The sequence below is a fragment of the Chenopodium quinoa genome, unplaced genomic scaffold (assembly GCF_001683475.1).
Source record: "Chenopodium quinoa cultivar QQ74 unplaced genomic scaffold, ASM168347v1, whole genome shotgun sequence".
Lineage (NCBI taxonomy): Eukaryota > Viridiplantae > Streptophyta > Magnoliopsida > Caryophyllales > Amaranthaceae > Chenopodium > Chenopodium quinoa.
The window spans coordinates 3,673,867-3,691,369 of NW_018744239.1; the positions used below are offsets into that span (position 1 = coordinate 3,673,867).

The following is a 17,503-nucleotide window of genomic DNA, read 5'->3' on the forward strand; positions in this document are numbered from 1 at the left end:
ATACTGGTTTTAGGTATTGTCTTCCGATATTCATCTCATTAAAAGCTTGCACAAACAACACATTTGCTGAACTACCACCATCCACCAGCACTCTTTTGACGTCAGCCCCATTTATCTTTGTTATCAAGACTAATGGATCATCATGAGGGAACACTACTCCCCTTGCATCTTCTTCGGTAAACACTATTTCAGGTATTGTAGGTGGCCGAGGACGATTGTCTACATCTAAGGCGTACACTAGATGACGGTGTTCAACCAAGTGCTTCTTTGCCCCACTAATTGTTCCTCCATGTATCGGCCCCCCTGTTATCACACCTACTCCTCTTCCAGTAGACAACAGCGGCAGCCCTACATCCCCTTGTCGGACTACTCCTCCTTGCACCCTTTATGGCCTTGCCTCTATTTGCTGTCTCTCAATCGGTTGAACTGATTGCTGATTTCTGCCCGTATTCAGCCGGTATTGCGACAAATGCCCCTTCCTTATCAACTCTTCAATGTTATCTTTCAGCTGTGTACATTCCTCCGTGTAATGACCCACATCTCTATGGAACATGCAATACTTCTTCACATCCCTTGGCCTTGCTTTCATTGGAATCGACCTTGACCACCCTTCTCTATTTTGATTCACCGAATAAATTGCTGCTCTCGGTGTATTCAAAGGAGTATAGGAACTGTATCTCATTGGTGGCCTTGACGCCCTTGAATCCTGCCGGTTTCCCCCCCTCTTCCTGGGGCAGAGGCTCTCGGCCTTACACTTCCCGAGGATGATCCTTCGTGCTGACTTTGCCCTCTTCCGACAACCATATTTCTGCTACTTGTCCTCATCAACTCTTCACTTTTAATGTAGCCATGGGCCTTGTTAAATGCTGCTGCCAACGTCAGCAAATTTTTTCTTGTGAGGTAACGCTTGAAATCAGAATCAACCAAGCCATTCATCAAAGCCATTACAGCTATCTCTTGTTGCAGTTTTGGGATTGTATTTGCCTCATTATTAAATCGCCTAATAAAATCCCTCAAAGACTCATCTGGCCTCTGCTCTATTGCCATCAATTCTCCAGAGGTTTTCTGCCGCACACTATTGCTGACATACTGACCCACAAACATCTCGGTCAGTCTCTCAAAACTATCCACTATTCCAACTCCAAGGTTATTAAACTAGTCGGCCGCAGCCCCAATCAAAGTAGTCGGAAAGACCTTACACCATACTGCATCTGAGTTGGTATACAACATCATGTGGCCCTCATAGGATGTTATGAACCTACCCGGGTCCCCCCTCCCGTCATACCTACAAGTCGGCATTTTTACCTTTTCCATCGGCTGGTTTAGAATATGCTGCGCAAACGGAGATGCCCTTAACTGAACTACAGTTCGCACTGTCTGCCCGTCTAGCTGTAAGCTTCTCTGCTGCTGGGTCCTTGTACTAACAGTGCGACTTGAAGATTGTTCAACTCGCCGCGACACAGTGTGCGTCCTTATCGGCGACTCACTTCGGGGTCTCCCTGGTGAATTTGTTGATCGGTCATGTTGTTCTTCCTGATTAATGTGTGGCGCTTCCCTTTCGGCCCGAGCGGTCCCCCTTCCAGCCTGTGCCGTCTCGGCCTCTTTCCTTTTCTTGCTCATAGCATTCATCACCCTTGTTGCCAATTCTAGCTCATCCGGCGTGAATTCTGCCATAGGATCCTCTGCCTCTCCTCCACCCCTAGGGGGTGTTAACGACATATGAAACTGATTATCCCCCAAGGTATGAGTTTCGTCTTCTATCTCTATCTGGGGTTGCTCTATCGGCTGATTTATTACTTTCCTTGTCACCGGTGTTTCACTATTCCCGACCATAGTTAATACTATCCTATGTGTGAGGTTCTTAGGTGATAGAAGTGATCAATCCCCTCTTTCTAGCGCCAAATTGTTTCTGTCTGGATCTGATCACCCAAGAGTACGAGCCTGAGATCCTGATACTCCTATCGGCAAGCTGAGAACCTACACAGTAAAGAGAAGTTAGCTAACCCCGGGGTGATCCGGGGATAACCACTCCAATGGTAAAGTCAGAAAGTGTTTAAGAAAAAAGGAAGATAAGTATGAGAGAGAAAGTAGAGAGAGAGAGAGAGAAAGAGTGTAATTAATGCCCTCATTAATGAGGTCTGACCTACTATTTATAATGATCTTCCTTGACAGCTGGCTCTCAGCCATGTAAGGCTTCTTGAGCCAAGTGTCAAGTTTCTGTTGCCATGTGTCAAATACTGACTGGCCGATATGTCTGCCCTGTGGAACATATCAGCTTATTTATCAGCTGAACTAGATTAAGGCCCATATTATAAAAGATGTCAGCCCGTTCCACATATCTTCCCATACAGGTTTGTTGTAATCTTATTTTCTGTTTACAAATCAGTAATTGTACTAATGTAAGATCGACGAAAATTAATGTGTAGTCCTTGTCAATTCATTATGTAACGTTTTGCAATTGATATTGTTGTATGGTTTCATAATCCACTAATATTTTTGTCTTTTTTAATTACCCTTTTCTAAGTTATTTATTTATTTATTTTTTCTTCCTTCTAGTGATGGACTAATTAAGATCAATATATGTGTCGTATATATTATTAAAGAAAATTTGCCAAAAACCCATTATAAAACTTTTCTTTTGTGGGAAATTGATCCATATACCCCTAAGGTAAAAAATGCATCGTGTACCCTGAAAACTTTCAAATACTTCTGTACCCTGATTGTCTAACAAATGTACGTATCATTAACCTATTAAACTAAAATCATACCCACACAATAACTCCCTCTTAGTAATTTACATTTATGCAATAAAGCGCCTAAAATAATCACAATTTACATCAAAATTTGAACTTCACCCATCATTCTAAATCCTAAACTTTTGGGTGTTAGATTTTAATTTATTAATTAAGTTTACTTGATAATTAAATAGTGTAGTATTACAATAGCATTACACTGTAATAATTTAACAAAATTTGATGCTTAGGGGGTCTCAATTTCACAAAATTAACATTTGTTATGAGTCTAGGGGCATTTGGTGCAAATTTTTTTTACAAACCTTAAGGATACACAATGTATTTGAAAGTTTGTACATATATATTCCCTCTGTGTTGTTGCGGAGGATCAAACACAAGTCCTCCTTCAACTAGTACACGAAAAGACGAATGTACCCCTTCATTGGTACTTGAAAAGACGATTATACTCTCAAGTAACAATTTTTTTTTATCTGGAGAATTAATTGGACACAGCTCATAATCAATGCATTTAATGTTATATTAAAAAAATAAATTTCATAATAAAGTCTAATAAGTTTTGGTAAATTTAGTTAATTTCAGATACGATAAGATAAATTTGAATAAATGAAGATAAGGTGAGTAGAACATACCTTTAGCTACTTTGGGTTGGTTCGTTTCATTTAAATGTCTAACTTATTTTATTTCATAAAAAAAAATTTAAATAAGTTCAGTCAAAATAAAATAAACATAGAAACTAAGTATTGTACATATATATTCTCTCCGCGTTTTTTTTAATGTTAAACTTACAAAATACAGTCGTTTTTTTATTTTTTTTTTTATGTTACATTTCTTTTTTTTTGGAAATATTATATTTTTCTCCTTTTATGGTCCATTCCAGGTCACCCAAATTAAAATCATTACTACTACTTCTACTACTACTACTACTACTTAATAATAATAATAATAATAATAATAATAATAATAATAATAATAATAATAACCTTCAAAGTCAATCAATTTATAAGAAATTAGTGGGGAGCCGAGATAAATCTGGGCCCTCACTCCTCTAGCTATAGCGAACCCGATCCTGCTGAAAATGTGAGCAGCTGCATGAGCACCTATATCTCGAGTCCTTACGAACGCCTGGACCCGCTTCAGCAACGCAACATCATCCTTCTCTAATTCCCCTAATGAAGAAAATGATAAAGGAAGAAAACCATAGCCAATAGCCCTGCTACGTGCCCCATACTTGTCCCGTTTTCGCTAAGCCGCAACCAACACAACACGACCAAGAGTACATTGTTTATTATTTATTTATTTATTATTATTATTAATTATTATTATTATTTTTTGAAATATTGTAATTTAATCTTATTATTATTATTATTATTATTATTATTATTATTATTATTATTATTATTATTATTATTATTATTATTATTATTATATCTCAAAAATAGACAAAGTCATACAACCTACAAAAAATTAGTGGGAAGCCGAGATACAATCTGGGCCCCCACTCCTCTATTTATTGCAAATCTTATCCTAGTGAAGATATGAGCTGATGCACGTGCCTCAATGTCCTGAGTCTTCAAGAACTTCTGGATTCGCTTCAACAATGCAATAGCCTCCTTTTCTAACTCCCCAAGAGAAGAGAAAGAGAAAGGAAGGAAGCCATATCCAATTGCAAGACAATTGGATTCGTACTTGTTAGAGATAATATCGGAAAATATATGTGTGATATATTTTCCGTATTGATCTAGGAGAATAATATATTTAGGTTTATTATATGTTAAGATATTATTAAAGTATATCTTTTAGGAAGATTGTTTCCTATCTTATGTTCTTAGGTTTTGTATAAATACTCTACCTATGGATGAATAATAATCAAGCAATACAAAAGCTATTTTATATTTTATATTTCTCTCTAATTTGTCAAGAGTAGGTTAAATCTTGGGACCGCTCACAAAAATTTCCCCCCCTGCCGGTGGGTTAGAAAATTATACTCATCGGCGGGATTCATAAATTTTACCGAAAAAATTCCGCTTTTATTTTTTTTGAGTTGATTCGAGCATGATTTTGCTCTTTTGGATATGAGTTTGGTTTTACTCTAAAAGACCAACAAGATATTTGAGTGTGGTTTACTCGAAAGACCAATAAGAGATTTGAGTGTGGTTTACTCTGAAAAACCAATAAAAGATTTGAGTGTGGTTTACTCTGAAAAACCAATATTTGATTAGAGCTCGGTTTTGCTCTGGAAAAACCAAAAATTGTTATATTTACAGGTTCGAAAAGAATGACGTTCCTGTTTGATTGAAGACTGATGAGTTCGAAAAGATGAACGTTCTCATCATTGAAGAAATTTTTTTTTGAAGGCGACATCACAAGAGTGTGCATCCCGACTTCAACAAATTGAAGAATTTCCAATCGCAACGTGCGTGTTACTGCCGTTACGATTGCGGGAGGGTGTTAGAGATAATATCGGAAAATATATGTGTGATATATTTTCCGTATTGATCTAGGAGAATAATATATTTAGGTTTATTATATGTTAAGATATTATTAAAGTATATCTTTTAAGAAGATTGTTTCCTATCTTATGTTCTTAGGTTTTGTATAAATACTCTACCTATGGATGAATAATAATCAAGCAATACAAAAGCCATTCTATTTTATATTTCTCTCTAATTTGTCAGTACTTGACCCTCTTCTGATTGGCCGCATCAGTCACTACTCGTCTAGGATCAAAGTCAGATAGTCCAGACTATCTATCTATCTATCTATCTATCTATCTATCTATCTATCTATTTATTTATTATTATAATAATTATTATTATTATTATTACTAGGTTAGGTCCCGTGCCATGCACGATTATTTTTAATAATTGTTTCATATTAATACTACATTTAGTTATAAAATAAAAATTTGTTTAAAATATTATGCTTAATTTATGAAAGAGCCTATTAGCTAGTATATTTTCTTTAAAACTACTTTTGCCTACACATACATCTATGTGCACCCGGGGTATGTAAAAGGTGATAATTAGCCATTGCCCATTGGCAAGACATGATTTTAAAAATATGCATTTGTTAATATGCATATATTTTTGTATATATTTGATTTCACTAAATGAATTTATTAAAACGTAGGACATTAAAAATTATGTTAATAATTTTTTTTTATTTTCTTTTTTGCTTAAATTTAAAGTTGTTATTTAATTTTTGGAAGGATAAATCAAATCTTTTATTTTAAGTAATTTTTTAATATTTGACATTCGAATTACTTTCTTGGAGCTTTTAATATATAATTAAATTAAAATAAAAATAAAAATAGAACCCTTCTAGTAATATTTGACACAAATTCTATAAAAAAAAATCTATTTTTTTTATATAGTTGATAATGTATTATGGAAATATACATCAAATCTTTTAATTGTGTATAAATTTGTTATCTTTTATTTATGTATTGTATAAGATTTGTTTCCAAAATATTTTTTTAATAAAAAAAAAACTAAGGACACACCAGAAAATGACATGTGTCATTTCTGGTGTGTCTTTTAGTATATAGTTATTGATTATTATTATTATTATTATTATTTCATCTCACATTCGTTGGTTTATAATAAATTATTAATTAACTCAACTATCTTTCTTTTTGTTAGGAATATAGGAAAATATATCACACCTATATTCCTAATACTTTTACATTGCTTTGTAGAAAGCACCCTCTAAACTCTAAAGTTAACTGTATAAAATTTACGGAAATGATACACATACGGCTTGTTTGATTCATTTAATTTTTAATTCCGACCCCAATCGACTCCATATTGTACTCCCAAATTTGACAAATCTCGTATGGAAGTCATATTTAATATGCGTATAGGTTAAAGGAAGCTTTCATGAATGCAAAGCTTCATAATATATTCTCAACTTTGATTTATTATTTACTATTTTAATGTCAACGGATTTCATGGAACATTTCTTCATTGACATTTAAGTTTTTTGTTTTTATACTGTCACTGCTGAGTATTTTATCATTGTTCATGATGTCAATGTATTGAGCAACTTGTACTAATCTTTATTTTAAAAAATGCCATTGGAGGTAATTAATTATGGACGGCTGCACTATATTATTAATTATGATGCAATGGGCAACGACCAAAACTCGCTCTTTGGTCATTAATTATATATTTTTTGACACGTTGGTCATTAATTATATTATATGAGAATAAAAGTTTCTATAACTATATTGTAATGTAATAAATATGATAAACATTTTGTAAATAAACAAAAATTTTAGTGGGCCTATAATGATATAATTGGATATACAAAATTGTTTATCATTGACATTATACTTTGAAAAAATTGTCAAGAATATTACGAGCTTTCAGCGGTCTTCCATAAATATAACGAACTTTAGATTATCCCGTAATATTATGACTTTTGACCCTAATCTTCCATAAATAGGATAAAAAACCAGTAACCTTTTTAAAAGGTTACCCAACACGTGTCGCATTGTGATAGGTTAGAAATTTTAATTTTGATTTTATATTTTTCTTTTTTAGGAGACTGATTTTTAATTAAGAAAAAATACAAATAAAAAAAAGAAAGAAAAATGTAAAACCCACCCTGTTCTTCCCCAACCATTCCGGCAGCATAAAGGGTTTTCCGACAGCCACCTTCACCTCCCCTCCCGACTAGCCTCGACGTTTTCCGACGACCGGCGACCACCCCATGCCCTTCACTTCCCTTTTCCAACCACGCCACCTGTTTCCTTCTCAATTTTAATCCTCGGTAGCCGCCATACCCTTCCATCCAACTACCTCTTCCCCTTCCCCTTCCAACCAGCAGCCCCGCCCCATTTTCGACCGGCAACCACCCCACCCTCTTCCCCTCTCCTTTTCGACCAGCCTACCCCATTCCCCTCCCAAATTCAAACTCTGGCAGCCCTTACCTTTTTCCCTTTCATTTTCGAACCCTTGACTTTATATTCCCATCAGTTTTGAAATGTCGGCCAACCCCTAAATAGGAAACCCACCCACTTCACCTAAATCCCACCGCCATTAAAATTGACTTCCGACCACTTGATCTGAAATTCTACCCAACCCTTTCATTTTCGACCCCCGACACTATATACTTGCTTGTACCAATGGATAAAGGACGGAGAAGTGAGAGTTACGGTGGGGGTTTCACGGGGGTAGGTGGGGCTCGAGGCCATGGTGGGTTTCACAGGGGTGGTGGTTGTAGGGTGTTTCACGGGGGTGCTGGGGCAGTAGGGGCTAAGGGATTTTTTAAAAACTAAAATCATTTTTTTAATTATTCAAATCAATATTTTATATTAAAATCATTTTTTAAAATAAAAAAAATTGTAAAATTAAACAAAAAAGTATATGACCAATTAAAAAGTGACACGTGTCACACTTAACCCTTTTACCAGGTCACCAACCGGTTACGTCCTATTTATGGAAGATCAGGGTAAAAGGTCGTAATATTCCGGAATAATCCAAAGGTAGTTATATTTATGGAAGACCACTGAAAGGTCATAATATTCCTGACAATTTTTCCTTATACTTTTTATATACAAAAAATATGTTTTCTCAAAAAAAAAAAAAAAACAAAACAAAAATATGTGAAAATACTTCAATATTAATATATAAGTAAAAGCTAACGAGTGTCTCGGACTTAGATAAGAAGACTAAGGGCCAGTTCTCATTGACTGAACTCAGCTGAACTGAATTGAACTGAGCTGAGCTGAACTGAACTGAAATGAATGTTTTATAAGAGAAGGAAATTATTAGGAGTTGAACTGAACTAAACTGAACTGAATTTCAACGTATGAGAACATACCCTAAAATTAGAAATACGGAATATTAACCTGAAATAAACATTAGATACCCACCCCGATCGACGAGTGATCGATTTTGACATGCATTCTCAAATTAATACTCCCTTTGTTTCATAATGTTAGTCACATATGGAATCAATCACATAAAATAAGAAAACATTAAAGTATAGCATACTTTATAATTTGTTTACCTTATTTAACTTTTTTGATTTTTTATTAGGAAAGCACAAGTCATACTCGCATAATTTAAGGTAAAAATTTCCTTACTTGAAGTCATGTCATCAATCCACAATCAATTATTTCAAAAAACAATCAAGTTATAAATAAAATATATTCAATATGGGTAAATCTTTTTGAAACGCCCAAAATAGTATATGTGACTAATATTATGAACAAAGAGTACCATTTTTGGAAGTATATTTGATTGTTATCTAACCCTCTGGGACGCTCGTTAGCTAGATCATGTCACTAATAAAGACATGATCATGTCATTAATAAAGACAAAATCTTTTATGAGTAATTATACTTCTAATTCCAATTACTAATTAAATACTAAATATTATATATAGTCGTTGCAACTATCATAATTTAACACAACTGGATTCATAGACCTATATACTTACGTAGAGTACATACATAGAGGCATAGAGCGGAACGAGTATAAATATAAACATGAATAAGCCAGAATGAATATAAATCCAATTATCCAATATCAACAAAACAAAACAAACAAAAAAAAAAAAAAAATTGTAATTGATACAATTAAGGTATCTACAGTAAAAGGTCGATATATTATAAGGTAGTTTTTCACAAAATTTCCTAATAATAATGTCAAACCGAGAGATGATAATGGCCGAAAGAAAGTGTGAAGGACATGAACTTCCACCGGATTTCGGGCAAGATCTCTCGGACGCCCTCAAGTCATTTTTTTCAGACTACGGGTGGGTATACGTGAGCAAGTTGATCAATAAAAGTAGCAATAAAATAAGATATGACAACCCGTACTTGTATACGAGCGGCACCATTGAAGCCGGACAATCAGATAGCGGTGGGTCCACGGGGTAAATTCCCTTGTGGAGTTACTCTAAAAGGTACGAGATTACGTACTACTCGGAACCTCTGGAATGGTTTAAGACGATGAAGGTTAAAGATCTTAATGGTGACTGGTTGATATCGTTTGAGCATCAAGGGATTGACGAAGACATTCAGGCGCTTCGCCCGGCTTCAATTGCTAAGACGTTCATTCACCTTATTATCAAAGATAATGGTTATGAAATTTACTGTCCCGAACGAGATTGCCTTCGAGCTGCCTTTGTGTTTCGACATACATAGAGATCACACTAGCTAAGCTAATTCTTGGGATTTCGCCTGCCCTGATTTTCAACTGTTTGTGTGTGTGTGTATTTTTTTTTTTTTTAAAAATTTTTATTTTGTACTGTTTTTCTTGTATGTAAGTTTCATATTCATTGTAATTTGTAACATTCCTGATGATATAAATAATGCAATGTTTTTCTTTTTTCTTAATTATGTTATGTTATGAGAATTACCAATAAACAAATTGCACAATCAAGCTAAGAAATACGATAGTAGTAAAGTGACAAAAAAGTGGAAGGTAGGTGGGAAAATTCTTCATGCAATTCTCTTGAAGACTAAAAACAGTATACAAGCAACCGATTGTTTAGGTTATTTACTAGCAACATGGACGTATAGTGCGTATAGTGCACCCGTGTTAGTTGAAACGAACACTACAAGAGGAGGGTGAATTGTAGTTATGTTCCTAGTGACTACTTTTGCAAATTTAAAACAGAATGTAAAAGGAACTTGACAGTGCACACACTATTTTACGAGGAAACCTTCCAGGGCCCAACTGGAAGTAAAACCTCGACCCTTCTAAGGGATTTCAACACACAACCAATCCACTATAATAGGGCAATAATAACACATATTCTTATGTGTACACTCATGCACCTAGAAATAAGTGTAACAACAGCACAATATGAACATTAGCTTTTCAGAAAGTGAACATTATGTTTCTTCTCCTTTATTTTTCTCCTTCAATTTTTATTTTCTCTCTCCTCTGTTTTTTTAATATTCCCCCTTTTTTACACTTTTTTGATTGAATTTGTTTCTTACAACATGAAAGTAGTAATTAAGTATGAATTTTTTCGATTTTGTGCTTTAATTTCGATTGATTAAGGTATATATGAATCTTTGAATTCACAAATTATACTCTATTTTTTCTCCTTCCTTCTTTAATTCCTTTTTCCTCTGTTTTTTTCCCTATTATTCTCGTTTTTTTCGATTTAACTATTGAATATGTTACTTACAATATGGAATTGGTTGTTTATTTGATTTTTTGAATTCATATGAATTAATTATTTTTTTTTTATTTTTTTTTTAGCTTCGATCGATTTAATTTGTGTATGAATTTCATTTGATTTTCTGCATTTTTTTATCAATGAAATAATCATGCAAAATATGAACATATGCATGTGTTCCCTTAAATGTGAACATTAGCTTTTCAGAAAGTGAACATAAGCATAAAACATATGAACATATGCATTTCAGAAAGTAAACATAACAATTCAAAATATGAACGTAAGCATTGGTTTCCTTAAAGTGAATATAACAAATTAAAAGGTGAACATATGCTTAAAAAATATGATCACATTTGCATTTAAGAGAGAGAAGATATGCATAAATAGACTTAACGAAAACAACAAATATTTACTATGAATATTTACATTATGAACATATAAAATATTATTATGAATATAAGGCATTTTATGATGAACATAAAAAATTGAAGAAATAAAAATAATATGATTATGAAACATATGCATCATAATTCATAAGTACTAAAAATATGAACGTATGAATTCAAAATATGAGCATATGCATTGGTTCATTTTTGAATGCATATGAACATAATTAAGCATTTCAGAAGGTGAACACATACATAAAAAATATGAACATATGAATTTAGAAAGTGAATATAAGCATTTCAGAAAGTTTACAAACGGATTCAAAATATGAACACAAGAATTCAAAATATAAACATATGCATTTCGAAATGTGAACATAAAATATCCGTTTGATTTCACTAATTTTTTTGACAATTCCAATAATAAATTTCGAACAACATTCAAATAAAATTAAGTGATAATCATATAAATTTAAACAAAATTAAGTGAAATTTACATAAAATTGCCTTTTTGGTGAGGATCATTTTGATTTTACATCTCTTTCCTAATGTCCATTGAAGTTTTTGCAATTTTTTTAGTAAAAGAATAAAATAGAGGAGAGAGAAAATCATATAGAAGAAGAAGATTTTTGAGTTTGGAAATGACGTTACATTTATTGGGTGTGGGTGGATGTATTGGGTGTGGGTAGGTGTATTGCAGTTTCCGTGTTTTTTAGTTTTAGGGTTTTTTTAATTGGGTTGTGTGTAATTAGGCTTTTGGGCTACGTTGTTACACCTATTTAAGGTGCACAAGGGTGCACCTTAGACTAATTACAATAATAAAATTACAAACCTATTATAATTCAGACCTTTATAATCAAGTTCCAACAAGAACTCGTAGCTCAGTAAGACTTAATCCTACCCAATTCAAATCCCCTGACTTGAACTCACTCGTACTCTCCCAGTACAAATACAACCTTATACCACAAAGTTGTTTCTCCTATATGCAATTATAGATTTCATACACTTACACCCAACAGCCCAATCAATTACAGAAATATAGTATCTAGAATATGTTAGGCAAGCTATGCATAAAATCCGAAACTAATATGACAAGATAAAGCTTGGCAAACTTACACTTTGATAAAGCTCACAAGATTTTCTTCACGCATAAACTTACAAAAACCTAAAGCAATTCTGTCTCTACTATTTATGCAAGTGTAACTCGTATAGCAAGTAGGTTTTCTAAAGATAAAGATGTTAACTTTCCTTATCTCAAAATATGATTTTGGTAAATCCTTTTTACTGAAGAAAAATCCTTTCCGAAAAACACAAAAGATATAGTTAAAAGAATAATATCGTTTTTACTGATTTTTTGAAAATAAATTAAAACAAAATCTTTTTCAAATATCTATCTTTTTATATTTTTCCAATTTTATCTTTTTGCCAAATTATCTTGTCATGTCTCTAATAGATGGTCGTATCGATTGGTTGAAAGGACTAAAAGAAAACGTTGTTCTAGGGGGGATGATACCCGTTGGTACCGGATTCAAAGGATTCATACACCATATATCTTATTAACGTATTTAACAATAAATCTAAAAGATAAAATCTTAACTAAATTAATATCTCAATGCCACGCTTCTGTAATTTTGAATAACTTGGGCTTCACGCAGGCCAGGAACAAGTTCCTGCTGTCACTTGATCTCCAGTTCTCAACTGGAACTTCGCAGCCTAAGTTCCTTGTGGAACTTACTGTCTTTCAGCTTTACAACCTTCAAGTTCCTGTTAGGGAACATTCCTGTTAAGGAGTTTAGTTCTTGTTAGAGAACTCTTTTTCTATTGATTAACTTCTTAACTGAGGTTTCTTCAAGTCTTCATAATACAAGATGCTCTTCCACCACCAAGGTCGACTTCTCCTGTACTTCTTACCTTTAGTTGAGTTTGCTTTAGTTTACGTTCATCATCATCAAAGCCTATAAGCTTCAACAACCCGGGTGCTAATACGCATGGTGCACCCGGAAAAACATTAGACATATTTTAAAGAACATGGGCAAAAAAAAATAAAATAAACATGCACTACTAGAAATAGGCTAAATAGCGACTGAATACTTGCGACGGGCCTGTTTTCCCCTCGTAAAGTTGAAAATTTTCGACGGAAAACGTTTCGTCGCAATTTAGCGACGAAAAATTTTAATTACGATGCATTTTCCCTCGTAAATGTTCCGACGGAAATAAATTCCGTTGTAATAATAAAATTCCGACGGAATATTCCGTCGTAAAGTAATTTGCGACGGAATATTCCGTCCGAATTTTAATATTACGACGGAATTTATTTCCGTCGGAATTTCTGTGTTAATTTTGAAAATTAAAAGTCGTGGCTTGACCTAAAAAAAGGGGGGAAAGACGCAGAGAGAGAAAGAGAAGGAGAGAGAGAAAGAGAAGGAGAGAGAAGTAGAGGGCAGCGCTTAACATTTACGCCGGCGACGGTGACGCCTGCTGTTGACGCACACCCGCCGCCGAGAACGAAAGAGAGAAAGAAGGGTGAAAGAAAGAGAGAGGAGAAAGAGAACGAGAAAGAGAAAGAGAAGGAGGAAGAGAGAGCTGTCGAGGAAGAGGTTGACGACCTTGGTGGTTTCCGGCGACTGAACTGCCGCGTAGGTAAGTTTTGCCCTCGTAAATTTTTTTTTTTCAATTTTGCAAAAAAACCACCACCGGCTAACATTTAACCACCACAACGCAACCTCTGCGCCGCACCTCCGTCCCCTCGCCCGTGACTGAACCACCTGGTCGTGGTTGTTTCCGGCGACGCAACCACCTACATTGATATTGACTAAAAATTCAGTAAGTTGTCCTTTGCTTCCCCCCTTTTTTTTCAATTTAATTTTTTTACTTATAAACCCTTAATTCTTTTATTTTTTTTTAAATTTTTTGTAGGATTTGTACAATTTTGTTGGTTTAATTGTTAAAAAGAAGTGCAGATCTAAAGGTTAGTTACATTACAAACCCTAATATAATGTATGTGTGTATGTTACTTTGGTTATTAGACAGTGTGTTGGGTTTTAATTATAATGTATGTATGTAGGTTAGTTTGGTTAATTTAGTCACATTGGTCATCTCTTATAATTAATTAATTGCTCCCTTCTCTTTAAAAAAACAATGTTAGTTTGGTTTAGTTTAGTTTAACATAATGTAGTTTAGTTAAGTTTTTGTTAATATAATTTGTTTTAGTTTAATTTATTTTAATATAAAGTATCTTAATTTAGTTTAGTTTTTTTAGAAATATGTTAGTTTAATTTAATATATAAAACGGTAGTTTGGTTTGGTTTAGTTTAATATGATATATTAGTTTACTTTGGTTTGGTTTGATTTGGTTTATATTAATAGTATGGTGTTATGATATGTTTCTCTTGTTTAGTTTAATCTTGATATATTTGTTTAATATTATGTATGTTAGTTAAGTATATATATTTTTAAATAAATCATTTGCATAATAATATACCTAGATACCCGTTCAAGGCATACACATTAGGAGTATGTCTTGAATAGTCCCCGGTTGGGACTGTCCTTGTACGTTTATTCTCACTTAGGTGGTGAATGTATTCCTTTGTTTTAATTCTAAGGAAGATCCTTGCTTGTCATTTCTCTACAATGTTCTCTAGGTACATATATAGGTGTTTCTAATCGCCTATATCGTGTACTTGGGGAACTGTAGGGAGATGCTGCCGAATTTTCCATAGAATTGAAATCCTGACATACATTCATTAGTGAGATTGAACGTCCAAGGATAGGTTAGGTTGGAGTGATAAGGACCCTTGGAAATCATTTCTCTTCTCATTTGCATTTCCATAACACTTTGATCTATAATGAATATATATTGTGCTTTCTGACTAATGTGATTAATGGCATATGTGTTAGTTGTGTAGAAATTGTAATCATGAAACGAAAAGAACGTAGCTGGATGTACGAAAGGAAGGTTGGGAATTCTATTAATCCTGAGTTCTTGAAGGGGGTAGATGAATTCCTTAAATATGTGGAAGATCATCCCGAGAGTAGCAACCCGAATGAAGTTAGGTGTCCATGTTTTAAATGCAAAAACAAACATCTTTGGGATCCGAATGCGGTTAAACTTAATTTGTATCGCAGTGGTTTTTTTACCTAATTACTATGAGTGGATGTGTCATGGGGAAGGGTTTCCAGGAACTCGTGGAAGGCAGTCAAATGAATATCGTGAAATGGTTTTGGATTCCTTTGGTCAGTCTCAAGATTAAGGCCATTCCGAAGAGGCGGTTGTTTCATTAGAGGAGGAGTCTAATGCACAAGCCAAGCCATTTTTTGATTTGTTAAGAGCTTCTGAACAATCGTTATACAAAGGGAGTTCATTGTCTTTGTTAGAGATGGATTCTAGAATCACTAGCCTAAAGTGCGAGTATAATTTGCCGCACAAATTATTGATGGATTTGCTTCTTTGGTTAATGAAGCGATTCCTAACAACAACCACATGGCCGAGACATTCTATGAGGTCAAGAAAATTGTTAAAGGGTTAGAGCTGCCCTATGAAAAGATTCATGCATGCCCGAAAGGATGTACGTTGTTTTGGAAAAATGATGCTCAATTATCTACATGTAGGGTGTGTGGCAGCGATCGATACAAGAAGACTTCTAAAGGTAGCTTAGTGCCTTTGAATGTTATATTTTATTTCCCTATCACACCTAGGTTGCAAAGGCTTTTTGCAACTAAAAACATTTCTGAGGAAATGACATGGCATGCTAAAAATCCTCGAGTTCAAGGCACAATGGCACACCCTAGTGATAGTGAAGCGTGGAAACACCTAGATAGTTGCTTTCCTGAGTTTGCCTCTAAACCTCGTAATGTTCGACTTGGCCTATGTACGGATGGATTTGCTCCACATGGTCAATTTGGGGGACAATATTCTTGTTGGCCTGTCATTTTGACCCCTTATAACTTGCCTCCGTCAATGTGTATGAAAAGACAGTTCATGTTTCTTTCGTTACTCGTTCCTGGTCCTAAAAACTCTAAGGGCAACTTGGATGTTTACATGCAACTGCTCATACACGAGTTGAAACAGTTGTGGGAAGTTGGGGCAAATACTTACGATATTTCGAGAAAACAGAATTTCAATCTTCGAGAAGCCATCCTATGGACCGTTAGTGACATCCCGACTTATGGTATGTTATCTGGTTGGACCACAGCCGGTAAGAAGGCTTGTCCATATTGCATGGAGAAAAGCAAAGCATTTACGCTCAAAAATGGTGGTAAGGTTTCTTGGTTTGATTGCCATAGTCAATTCCTTCCGACAAATCATCCTTTTCGAAATAGTAAAAATGCATTTTGTAAAAACAAAGTCGAAAAAGGTTCACCACCTCACATCATGTCAGGAGAGGAACTTTGGGAATGTGTGAAAAACCTCCCGAAAGCAACAGATGGCCCCGAGGCACTGAAACGTCCCAAGAATGCAAAAAAAGGGTGGTTCAAGCAAAGCACTCTATGGGACCTTCCATATTGGAAACATCTACTTGTTCTTCACAACTTAGATGTCATGCACGTTGAAAAAAACTTTTTTAATCAGTTGATTCACACTATAATGGACGTGAAAAAGCTATCTTGTGACACGCCATCAGCTCGGAATGAAATTGCTAAATACTGTAAACGGCCCCAGCTACATCTTCAAGAGGATAATAGAGGAAAAGAATTCATGCCAAAGGCTCCATTTGCTCTTGACAAGGCTTAGAGAAAGGTTTTGTGTGAGTGGGTCAAACAACTGTGGTTTCCTGATGGTTACGCTTCCAATTTGAGCAGATGCGTTGATTTGCAATCAGGTAAGTTACATGGAATGAAAATCCATGATTGTCACGTGTTCATGGAGAGGTTGTTGCCCACTGCTTTGAGAGAATTGCTCCCTACCCATATATGGAATGCAATGACAGAGATAAGCCAATTCTTTCGCAATTTATGTTGCTACACAATTACAGTTAGCGACATGGAGCGATTGGAAAAAAACATAGCTGAGATCCTGTGCAAGCTTGAGAAGGTTTTCCCTCCATCTTTCTTCAACTCCATGGAGCATTTACCAATTCATTTGCCATATGAGGGCAAGTTATGTGGACCTGTTCAATATCGGTGGATGTATCCTTTCGAAAGGTAAATAAAAGGCCCTTTCTCACCTCTTACTTTCATCTCTTTCATTGCTTTTCGTTACTTATACTTCTACGGCTATATAAA

At 34.6% G+C, this 17,503-nt stretch overlaps 1 protein-coding gene across 1 annotated transcript; it reads right to left on the minus strand.

The window, feature by feature from the left end:
* Nucleotides 1-678: 678 nt before the first annotated feature.
* On the minus strand, nucleotides 679-1,104 carry LOC110694273. The gene has a single exon (XM_021871453.1). It carries the CDS (start codon nucleotides 1,102-1,104, stop codon nucleotides 679-681), a length of 426 nt encoding a protein of 141 aa, XP_021727145.1.
* Between the last annotated feature and the right edge of the window lie 16,399 nt (nucleotides 1,105-17,503).

Excerpts from the sequence above, each read along its gene's own strand:
- LOC110694273 (XM_021871453.1), bottom strand. The coding sequence starts at position 1,104 with ATGTTTGTGGGTCAGTATGTCAGCAATAGTGTGCGGCAGAAAACCTCT.